This window comes from Mesocricetus auratus, unplaced genomic scaffold, assembly GCF_017639785.1.
Source record: "Mesocricetus auratus isolate SY011 unplaced genomic scaffold, BCM_Maur_2.0 Super-Scaffold_100006, whole genome shotgun sequence".
Classification (NCBI taxonomy): domain Eukaryota; kingdom Metazoa; phylum Chordata; class Mammalia; order Rodentia; family Cricetidae; genus Mesocricetus; species Mesocricetus auratus.
The window spans coordinates 98,603,725-98,615,825 of NW_024429190.1; the positions used below are offsets into that span (position 1 = coordinate 98,603,725).

At 46.3% G+C, this 12,101-nt stretch overlaps 1 protein-coding gene across 1 annotated transcript in view; it reads left to right on the plus strand.

The window, feature by feature from the left end:
- Wdfy4 (WDFY family member 4) overlaps positions 1–12,101 on the plus strand; it is a 229,913-nt gene that overhangs the window by 131,542 nt on the left and 86,270 nt on the right. Inside the window, 1 exon segment of the mRNA XM_040747730.1 lies at positions 8,617–8,694. Coding sequence (XP_040603664.1) covers positions 8,617–8,694 — 78 coding nt within the window.

Consider the following 12,101-nt stretch of genomic DNA (forward strand, 5'->3'; position numbering starts at 1 on the left):
CCATGTACTCATGACGATTGAATTTAATAAAAACATCACAGTTCAAAAATAAGACAAATTAGAACCCACTGTTCGTCTTAGAAATTAATATGTGAGTGAGTTTAACAAGAGATGAATTGCGCTGTGGTGAGCTGGTCCCTCTTCACCCACTCTGGGCCCGGTTGTTTGTCATTATTGCTGGAAATATGATTATTACTCTGGTATTGCTTGACATTTATTAAGGATCCAGGGGCTGAGCCTCCACAGCAGAGAAAAGTGCAATTATCTGGGCACACAGAGAAAGAAAATCTCCTGGCCTAAGTTGTCCAAATAGAAGTCCCTCCAAAGACCCTCAACTACAACTCTGGCTAACACAGAGCCCAGGCTACTCTGCCACTCAACACCCTCACATCTTCTTCACAATGGGCAGCTGGGGTCTAAGGGCACAGAGACAAACATTACACGGGATTTGTCAGCAAATGGGGGAAGTGTCACATTTAAGCCTTTTTTTCCCTCTCCCTCTTTCTTTTCTTTCTTTCTTTTTTTCTTTTTTTCTTTCTTTCTTTCTTTCTTTCTTTCTTATTGTTTTATTCACCCTTATCCATGTTTCCTCTAAGAAGTCACACTTTGAGGTAGCCATGCCAGGTCTATTTGCAAAACGTAAAATACAGGAACTGTGGCGGTACAGCCCATCCCCCTTATCCACGGTTTTGCTATTTGTAGTTCCAGTTACCTATGGTCTGAAAATGCTGGGTGGAATATTCTAGAGATGAATAACTTCTAAGTGCTTGGTGATGTATGTGTGATGGAGACCTTCACATCCCACTCTGTCCTGACCAGGGTGTATGTAAATCACACCTTTGTCTGATGTCCCCGATGCTGCACACGCACACACTTCCCATCAGTCGCTGAGCAGCCATCTTGGTTATGTGATTTCCTTATTACATTCAGTGGTCTCTGGCAAGCACTGATCAGACAGCCTACTGGGGAACACAGTGCTTGTGCTCCAACTTGTGAACACGCCCCTCAGCACCGGCCAGTGAGAAGCAGAGGAAGCTGTCAACAAGACAGACAAAATTCACATTTCAGAGTACTAAGACCTGCGGCCAAAACACCCTTCTACTTGTGAGGTTGCAAGGAGGCACGGGCTGCCTGTGTCCACTGACAAAGCCAGAAGCCTGATGTTGGGATACTGCTTCTGACTAAGCTCCTGATTCACTCTGTCTTCTCCATTTCACCATTAATCCAGGGTCACTGAGGAGCGGCTGGCACGGAGCTGGCATGCCTTGTTAGCCTCTGCTCGGTGACAGTTCTTATATAGTCTTCGTTGTTGTTATGACTGTGATAGCTTGAGGGGTACCTGCCAGGCATTTCTATAGAGCATCTGTCAAATTTGATCTGTTTGTTTTTTTTTCTGGGCTCATGGCATTTTGGAAGGAGGGAGACAGGTCTGGTGAGATCATGTTAAGGATAGTCGTGTGAAATCATCACGCAGATGTCACCTTCATCCCACTGTTGAGACTGTGTCTGCCAGCCTTCCCCAACGCCATCCGTTTGATCACTGCTCCCTTCACTTGTTGCCTGGGATTCAGCCCACTAAGTCCACACTGTCCTTAAAATGCAGGAGCAAGAGAGCCCCAGCTCCTGCGGGGCAGGATGGAGAGGCAGGATGGAGAGGCAGGATGGAGAGGCAGGATGGAGAGGCAGGATGGGCATCAAACTCGTCATTGGAGATTCTCCTGCAAGGCAGGGTTATCTTTTCTCCTCCATCCATTTATCTGCTCCATCTTTTATTTAGCTCGGTAGGGACTCATCCATATTTATTTCAGAATCAAGTCTCTGATCCATTAAGCCCGTTGCACGACATACCTTCTTTCTCAAGTTGTGCTAATAAACTTCTCGTGGTATTTACCCGGCTCTGCCCTCCCCTGCATTGTAACCCTCTTACTCTCTTTTCCTGCCCTCCACTGTGTTTTCGTTTTTTGTCGTTATTGTATAGTTTGGGTGGGGCTGGCTTTGCTGGGGTGGCACTCGGTGTTTCTCAACCAATGCATATGAAGCTAAGCGCCGAGACAAACTTCCAATACGCGCAAATGTTTGGTCACGGTTGCATTCTAACCAATCCTATCATTTCTGCGGTGTGTATTCCTCTGGAAAAGCCCAGGAGGTCACGGCAGCAGACACTCTCAGATCCAGCCTGTCCAAAACAGCAAGTTCATTTCTCACGTACACTACACGTACATTGCAAGCCGGTCAAGGATTCATAGTGCCTTAGCCTCACTTGGTAACAGTGGCTCCCAGAGCAGCTGCCACCTCAAATGTTCTGTTTTATGATGGGGTTAAAGAAGAGCTTAAGTACACTCCCCCCCCCCTCGTCTGATGATACCACAGAAATACAGGAGGGGAGATCTAGAACTCATGGTCAAAGAGCACTAATTCCTGGCACTCTCCGTCTCTCTCCCCATCTCTCTCCCCCTCCCTCCCTCCCTTCCTTCCTCCCTCCCTCCCTCCCTTCCTCCCTCCCTCCCTCCCTCCCTCCCTCTCTCTCTCTTTCTCTCTCTCTCTCTCTCTGTATGCTTTCATTTTCTTTTTCATGTAGATATAATTGTTATTGTTGTAATTATTATTGTAATTGCCTATTGTTTTCTATCCCCATTTAGCCTAGTCCCATGTCACTAAATCTTTTCTGACGCTAAGACTACAGTGAACTGCTGTGTAGGGCATCCGCTTAAGGGTGGCAAAAGGAATCTGCAATCTAGCCTTTGCTGCAGAGACTTGCAATGGTCCTTTATGCAAACAGTCTGCAATGGCGGCGTAGTGTTCTGTGACAGGGACAAAGCGTCCTCTGTGTGGAGATATGTAGATTGCTTCATTTTCTGCTTCTATAAATAGGTTGCCTAAACAAAAACGCCAGCTGAGTGTTTGTGCAGATATCTGACGGCATCCTTGGGAGAAATTAGCAGCAATGAAAAGAGTGGTCAGAACACTGAAGGACAGCGCGGTGCTCAGCCGCAGAAGCCAGGACTCATAATAGTAGCTCTGCACCAAGCTTCTGAGTAGAGCCTCAGCTTCGGCTGCCACTATTGGCCTTCCCCTTTGTGAGGGCACACAACTGTGATTACAGGACTAATGACCCCCTGCACAAGCTAGCATGATTCTTACCAGCGGAGAGAGTGTGTTTCCCATTTGGGCAGTAGTGTCAACAGCAACTGACCAACCCCAGGGGCACCCCCCGGCAAAGTGGCATCATCAAACTGTGGTTAGGGACTTCAAAATGATTTCTATGTGTTATTTAATGGTTCCCACCTCACGGTCAGGCCTGTGTCCTGGAGTCCTTGCTTCCCCGAGGAGACACGGAGAAAGCAGTGAGCACCTGCTCTGTCTGTCTTCTTTTGGAGGACCTTAGTTCTGCTTCAGAGTCTCTCTAGCTCTTTAACGGACTGGTGGTTGCTAAGCAAAGGCTACTTGGTTCCAACACATGACACAAGGCCCCGCTGTGTATTTGTCCCTGATCCATGTGCACCATCCATTGTTGTCTGAGCAGATGGGTCTCTGCCCTTGAATCGACCCAAATCTCCTTACTCTTGTTCCTGCATCCTGTGGATCACAACTATCCAGGACATAGGAGGCCTCTGAGGTCACAGGCACTTAGGTTTGTTCAGCACTGGGGAGACGCCCCACGTGGAGATGCGCGTGAGGGAGATGTTTGTGGTAGCAGAGTCCAGACTCATCTCGCGTTCCCATTCTGCCCACAGTCACTCATCTTCACTTTGCCTCGGTGTCTGATCCAGCTAATGGGAGTAATAACAACACAAGCTTATGAGGAAGCTGAATATTGCATTGCTATGCACATGCAGACCCTTTTACCGACTGCAAAGTGCTATGTGCCTGTCCGTTCACTGGGTATGATGCGGAGAGGATAGTACAGCATTTGGAACCTTCCTGCTCTTAGATAAATCACTGATGTGCTCTGGGTCAGTCCCCTCCCATTTACCAGTCTACTCAAGACTCCAACTCAGCTCTCGGGGAGAAAACAGAGCCATCGTGGCTTCCCTTCTTTGCCCTGGAGATGGAGACGATCAGATGCGAACCCCCTCACTCTCCAGGCGCCACCAGCATCTCATCCGTGTATGCACCCATCTGCACCCCTTCCCTCTGTGTCCAAGCAGAAGGGTTTCTCTTTGCCATTGCTCACACCAGTGGCTTGTCTGATTTAAGTCACGTGGGTAAGCAAACAAGCCTTTAGAGGCATCCTCACCCTCTCACACAGTCACCAGTTCTCGCCAACACCTGTTACTGATGGGCCTTGAAGTTGATGCTTCTGTGTCTTATGGACTCTTCCCTGTGGTGCCATGCCAGTAGCTTCAGGGAATTCCCTCCATTCAGTCTTACCTTCACCAAATCCACCTTAAAATTGCTGCCAGGGTGACCACAAAAAGCATTAAATCAAAACTGCTTAAAATAATAAAAAAAAAAAACCTGAATTAGATCAGACCCTGGCAAGACTGGGGAGGAGCAATATCCAGAGAGCTTTGGCTGGACATTGGTTCAGGCTGTCTCCCTCTTGCGCGTGTCTGGGGGTCAGCCATCACGTGTGACTGGACACTGGTCTTGCCAGCTCACAAGGCTTTATCTCACTACAAACCACACATGAAACTTGCCTGTGTACGACAGGACCTGGAAAACAGGGGAATCTCAGTGAAAGCTTGTGGCAATTAACGATAGAGAGTGAGTTTAACTGGGAGTGGGGTGCCTCTGTGGGAATAACCATGGAGAGGGGATTTAACTGCAAATGGGGTGTCTTTGCAGGAACAGAAATAGCCCTGGGCAAATGCTCAAATTTTCTATGAGTGTTTCTTTGAATAGATTAGCATTTTTTTCTCAACTGAATGTATTCACAATTCCAGCATTTCACACCCAAACATTTTCTTTGGGTGACAGTTTACAAAGTGTTTCCATCCCACAGCCCCGTTTCAGCTTCATAACACCTTACCGGTAGACCAGGGAGATGCAAGTAACTTTGTGTTATACGGGGTACATTCAGTTACAGAAAGATTTGTTCCTGTAGTGTGACTGCCAAAGTCCAAGAACCAAGGCGCCTTAATTCCCTGCAGTCCACCCCACCCTACATCCTGCAAAAGGAGACCAACTGCAAAGCTTGTCCTGTCTTCTGGCTGAAGTGGTCTTCCTGGGACCAGTCAGACAGGGTCAGACAAGGTCCCCACTCTTTTTGACAAGTGGCACAGTTGCTATCAGAAGGCATCTGATTTATCTCAAGGGTCCCCAAGAGTACGCCATTCCTAATTCACTTCCAAAGCATCACGTTTGGAAGAAGTCTGGGTTCTTGCCTGAGAAGCAGCGGCTGTCAGTTGCTCAACACTTACGCCACTTGGATTGCTTGTTAACCATTGCTTCACTTAGAAATGTGCACGAACCATGTAACAGAAATTTTGAAGAAACTTTTGCAAACAAAATTAAAGGAAAATAAAGAAATCACCCTACACTCATTACTCCAGAACAGTAACTGGGTTTTTTAAGTTATACTGTTTCATACTTTGCCAATAAACACTTTTCTATTTTATTGGAACATAACACACAGGAAAATGTACAAGTGATGAGTTTGCAAAATAAGTATTTTAACAAAGAGAATGTGGTTGCAGCCCAGATGGAAAGCACAAACTAGCATCGTCCACAGCCCGTTCTAGGCAGCAGCCCCACAGCCTCAGATCATTTCTCTCCTGACACTGAATACCAGATATTATTTTCCCATGTTTTAAACTTTATATCAACAAAAGTAGCATTGTATATATTCTTTTGTAGGCTTTTATCACTTCCAATTATGTCTGTAAGCTTTAATGATATCACTGTATGTAACAGCAATTGATTTTCTCTGTGGTAAAGGGAATTCTCAAGATTTTTGGTCTCAGGAATACCTTACTTTCTTAAAAATTACTGAAAAGCCAAATCAAAAGGCTTTGTTTATGTAGGTTATAAGTACAGTGGCATTTATCATAAAGGAAACTAAACAGAATTTTAAAATGTGTTTACTAATTCATTTAAAATACCTATAGGAAACCTACTATCTGTAAACACAAATGGCATCTTAAGTGAATAATTATAATTTTCAAAATGAAAAGACTGTGAGAAAGCTTGTCATTTTATATTTTAAGAAATATCTTTAATGTCTGTAGGACTTGGTGGAAGACTAGATCCTCAAACACATTTCTATATGGAGTCTGTAGCAATGTGACTTGTTATTCTTGTTGAAATTTGTGAAGAATATCCAACCTCCCACCAACTGTGTAGCTGGGAAGGAAGCAACAATTTAGTAACCTTTTTAGGAAACACAGGCGTTATTCTTTGATAGAGACCAAGATACATTAAACAGCAATGTTTTTATTTGGGACTGGGGTTTGACGGTTCTCACGTGAACTCTCAGATTGAAGCACAAAGCACAGGACCTACACGGGTCCCCACTGGGCCCTTTGCATGTATGTTATGACATCCAGTTAGGACATCCAGTTATGACATCCAGTTTTGTGTTTCTATGGGACTCCACACTGTGAGGACGAGAGGGTCTTTGTTTCTTGAGCCTTCTCTTCGGCTCTTTTCCTTCTGTTCATTTTGTCTAATTCCAGTGTGTTAGTTTTTGTTTTATCTTATTTTGTGATTACCCTTAGAATCCTCATTGTTTGCTAATGAGAGACAGAAAGGAGTGGATCTGGGTGGGAGAGGAGGTGGGGAGGAACTAGGAGTGGAGGGAGGGCAAACCATAATCAGGGTATATTAAGTGAGGGAAAAAATCAATTTTCAAAAAGGAAAAAATCAAAAAGGAAAGAAAGAAAGACAGAGGGGGGAGGGAGGGAGGGAGGGAGGGAGGGAGGGAGGGAGGGAGGGAGGGAGAAAGGAAGGTTGGTTCAGGTTGAAACCTTGGTACAAAAAGGGGTTTTTGTAAGAGAATATTTACAATGGAACATTGAGAAAAATGTGTTACAGTCAGAAACATGGAAAGTACACTGTTCAACTCTGCTGGCTCTGGAATAAACAAAGCCCGGATTTAGACTAAAAAAAAAAGCCACCTCCATAATATTTGTCTGTTAGCAAATCTGTGCATTTACTTGGTTAATGATCAACATGGGAGGGCCTAGCTCACTGTGGAGGGTGTCATCCTAGAGCAGCGGTTTCTGGGAGCTCTACAAAAGCAGTGTTGAAGCCATGAGGAAGCAAGACAGTAAACAGAGCTCTCCTGGGATCTCTGCTCCAGTCCCTGCCTCCAGTCTTCGGTCTTGAATTCCTGCCCTGATTTCCCTCAGTGATGGGGTATGACCTGAGAGTTCTCAGGTGAAGTAAGCCCTTTCCTCTCCAGGTTGATTTTGGTCATGGTGTTTTATCGTAGCAAGAAGACTCTTAAGACACACAGTAGAGAAAAAGCAAGCTCAGGTCACCAGCATCTCATCGGGAAGGCCTGTGGCTGGCGGGAAACTGCCATGCTCATGGGCGCAGAGGCACGTTTTCCAGCGTCAGGGCTTAAAGTCCCAGTTGTGATCCCACTTGGCAACAAATGCTGCCACGTGTTCCATTGGAGACGGCTTGTTCAGTTGGCTCATTTTCAAGAGAATATCTGCCAAATGCTAAATGTTAATAATCATAGTTCTCTCCATCAGTCACTCTCTCAAATGAAAGCAGTGCTATTCTGTGACAGAAACCACTCGTTTGGCTCACAGGCCTGCTGACTGTATAACCACCTATCCTTGAATCAGTCACCAGCTATTTGGTATCCGGAAATGCTTTATGTAGACTTCCCATTTTAACACATGGGGTATTAAACCAGCGAGCTTGAGAAGTAAAACTTACTTCCATTTTAATACATGGGCTATTAAACCAGCAGGCTTGAGAAGTAAAACTTAACAGAAGTCCTGCCTTTAAGTCTTCGTCCTATAAGGCTCCAAACTGAGATTGCAGGAGCCTCTACTGGCCTTCTTGGCTTCTCCAACTCACCCTGCTGCTCCATTATCGGCTTCTGAAAGAGGTCATAGGTGCTGAAAGCCATGTGTAATTCTCCTTACTGCCCTGTTTCCAGGACCTCGACTCTCCATGGTCTGAATACCTTGGTAGACCTGGAGATTAAGTCTCCAGGAGGGTGTGCGGGGGTAGGGGGCATGCAGCCATAAGCCCCACTAAGTTCAGCTATTTAGAGGCTGCTTTCTGCTTAGTGGCCCAGCCTCCTGTTCTATTTAGAAATATGCAAGCCTCAGAGCAAGAAGCAAAGGCATTGATATTCGGCACACCTTGACGAGTTTCCCTTCTTTCCAGAACCGTGGATCAAGACTTATCTCTCTTGGCCACCTCTTTTCTGTCAGTCGTAAAGCAGATTACTCAAAACTACATTTCGGCAATTATCCTAAAGCGGAAGGCCGAGCCCATCACAGTCAGAAAAGAAAGGAAAACACATAATACGTTCACTCACACTCGTGTGTGCTCCTTTCAGCACTGGCGAAATCACTGTCCACAAGATGGTGACTGGTTTTGCCAGCAGACCCGTGACCATCATTTCCTGTAGCAACTGGTCAGAGCAGAGGCATGCATCTCAGTCCCCTGCCCTTCACTAAGCTGTGGCTACCTTTCTCTCTTCTCCAGGATTTTGTGTCCTGCATAGAGAATTACAGAAGAAAAGGACAGGAGCTGTATGCATCTCTGTACAGAGACTACGTGCAGGTAAGAAACGAAGCCTGCTCCTTCACTACAGAGCATACCCAGAGCTACCTTGAATCGGGAGGAAGAAAGGGAAAGAGGAAGAGGAGAGAGAGTCAGAGGGCCATTGCCTTGAGTCTTAGAATGCAGACTTCCACAACTGATCACCAATGATGGGCCCAGCTCTCTTGGCTTGCACAGTGGACACAGCACCCACGGCTCAGCACCAGAAGGGCCGGTGCCTGTCACTGTTCACCCTTCTGCTCACTCCCCACGCATAGGCGGGCACTGAGAGCCCAGGGTGTCTCAGACCCTGCTGGGAGCTGCAGGTACTGTGGTAAAACACCGAACCCGGGGCCTCATGTTTGGATGGCTTCACTGTAAGGGGGAGATTCAGATTAAATAACTTCACAACTCAGCAGCCGCTGGTGACTTGTAGTGGGGAGTTAGCAAAGAGATAAAAGATGTTGACAAAGGAAGGAATCTAATTTGTGCTACTCGGACGCTTTCTCGGAGAAAGGAGGCATTTGAAGTTGAGGATGGTGTGGGCTGAATTATTCTAGGAAACGGCGTTTTGTCCGGGAGCAGAAGGTGTGTGAGGTCCTGAGGGGGGAAGGAGCTGGCTGCCACTGATTTACTGGAAGGAGTGGTTGGAAGGGCCCAGGCCGGAAGGCATGGAGTGAGGGGGAAGCTGGGGCCCAAACACAGAAGGTTCCAGTAAGGTTTTGATTCTAAAGGTTGAGAGCTGTCACCAATAAGGGAGGGTCTTGACGTTTGAAGCACCCATGCAGGTGTGATTTCTGCACAGTCGAGGCAAAGCACTTCCGCTGTTTTAACCCCTCCCTTCCCTAGGTATTTCCTAACCATGAAGATGGAAGGAGCAAGGATTATGCCCTTAGCTTATGACTGGAAGACAACAGATATCCACATATGACTATATAAATAGCTAAGAAGTTGGGTTTTAGTTGATATTAGAGACAGAGCATCTTAAATGAGCACTCCTTCTACAACACGGCACTCGGCACCAAAACTCATCAGTCTCTCATTTACAGAGGAAAGCATCTGTGCCAAAGGTGATGCCCTGTGTTGAAAATGCAGCATTTATAACTCTGTCACTCTGCCTTGAAGGTGTTTCAAGCTTAGTAGCAAGGCCAAGGGTGAAGAAGAATCTCCAGGACAGGGTGACAAGGCTCAAATTGGATGTTCTACCAGGGGACCACAGTAGGTGAAGGGCATCATCAGCACACACGCATGTAGGTGTTGGAGTGGAGGAGTCCCAAAGGTTGAAACATGGTGGCCTGGTGCTGGGAGCCAGAAGAGCACTGCCCGCCTGGCCTAGGTCTCAGGCTTGGGTTTCCTGAGTTCTGTAGCCTACACTCAGCTACACAGGCTATCAGCCCAGCTTACCCAGACGTCAGACCCTGCGGGTGTGAGAGACAAGGTTTAAAGTGGGCTCCCGACAGCTATCACAGGGTCAGCCAGATATCAGATATGAAGGCTTGAACTAAGATTTTTGCCACGAGCACTTACCTTGCTCCGGCACCGTAGACTGCATTACATAGCTGGAGGGTGCCTTGATGATGTATTTGCACACTGTCTGTGGCTGTGGGACAGAGCCTTGTACATCAGGTCATCCTCCAAATGGTATCACCGATTTCGTCTGCAGAAGCAACGCTGCTAATGCAGTCGGTTGTCTGAAAGGGAAAACAGATGAGTTTAGGTTGCATCCTTTCTTTTTTAAGGGAAGCAACTTCACACTTAGGCCATTTTGAGGCAGAGGAGTGTATATATATATATATATGTATATATATATACATATATATATAGTATTGTTATAATATATTGCCATATATTATAAATAACATATTATCTATTATTATATATAATCAGCATCTCACCAAGAGTCTTACATTTTTGTTGTAAGAACCTGGTCCACTGATATCTGCCTACAAGAGAGCTGTAGTCTGAGTTTTCTAAGTTCCTGCTGACTCTGAAAAATCCAAAGTTCCTGTGTGTGGTCCCAGGACTCAACAGAGGGACCAGAAGAGAAGGCAGACACCAGTCTCCCTCAATGCCAGCCTGGCTCCATTTCATAAGTGGGATCTAGCTAGGGTTCAGAAAACTTTGTGTGATTTACTGTTGGTCATGAGGTTTTTTTTGTATAAAAATCAGCATTTTGAAGGTATTTCATGTTTCCAAGTCTTTAAATATTTAAAATGTTTCAATATTTAGAGGAATGCAGATGTAATCACTGTCTGCTGGAGATAATGGGGTCTGGAGCACTCACCCCACTTTTCTGAGGGCCAGAGTAGTTTCTTAACACACATCTCGTCCACAAAAGTCAAGCTCAGAGTCTAGTCTGTTTGTTTGTTTTGAGACAGAGTCTTGCTATGTAGCCCTGCCTGGCTGGAACTCCCTATGTAGACCACAGCAGACCATGTTAATCTCACAAAGACCTGCATTACCTGTACTTCCCAGGTGTTGGGATTAAAAGCACATACCATCTCTCCTGGGGCAAGCTCAAACTCTGACAGAAGTTAGCATTTTGAAATCTGATGGTTACTCAGGGTCATCGTCTGCTAACTGTGTGGTTCTCACACGTGTGACCACCCTGGGCCACATAGCAGATATCTGGCATGTTAGATATCTACAGTTCATAGCAGTAGCAAGATTACAGTTATGAAGAAGTAACTAAAATAATGTTATGGTTGGGGGTCACCACAACATGAGGAACTGTGTTAAAGGGTTGCAGCATTAGGAGGGCTGAGAACCGCTGTGCTAAGTGAATCCAAGGAGACCTCACCCAAGGAGGTGACAGTGAAGTCAGGGACCCCACTGCAGAGCTGCCAATCGCAAGCCACTGAATATGTCCCCAACCTTCAATGTACCTGCTGCTTAGAGGTCCCCAGAGACGGAGAGAGCCCCAAGCACTCCTGGTTATTCCGCCCAGTGCCCTGGAGATCATCCCACCATTGACACAGATACTGCCCTGCCACATCTCTGCGGGCTGCAGAAGCTCTGCTGCCTGCCTCCATCCTCTCTGACTTGATCACTTGTCCTCTGCTTTGTCTGGCTCTGTCCCTTCTCTTCTCTGCAGATGTTGCCCCTTGTTCTTTCTGTTCTGTCCCTGGATCACGCTGTTCCCACGTCAGGGCCTTGCCATGCTGTACAGATGTGCCTCAGCCTGCCTTTGCTGCCTAAAACTCTTTGCAAAGATGCCCGTCACCCCAGTGCTCTTGCTGTTTGTGTGTGAGGGATGTGCTCTCCTTTGTGCTCCTTAGGGACCTAAGGGCTGCTTCATTTCTCCCGGTCTCTGTGTCTAAGTCTTTGTATAGCTTTTTCAGGAGCAGGGGTCGGGGCATCAACTCTGATACAAAACTGATAAAATGATGAACTCGGGAGAAAGGCAGGTTTCAGAACGAGACCCACAT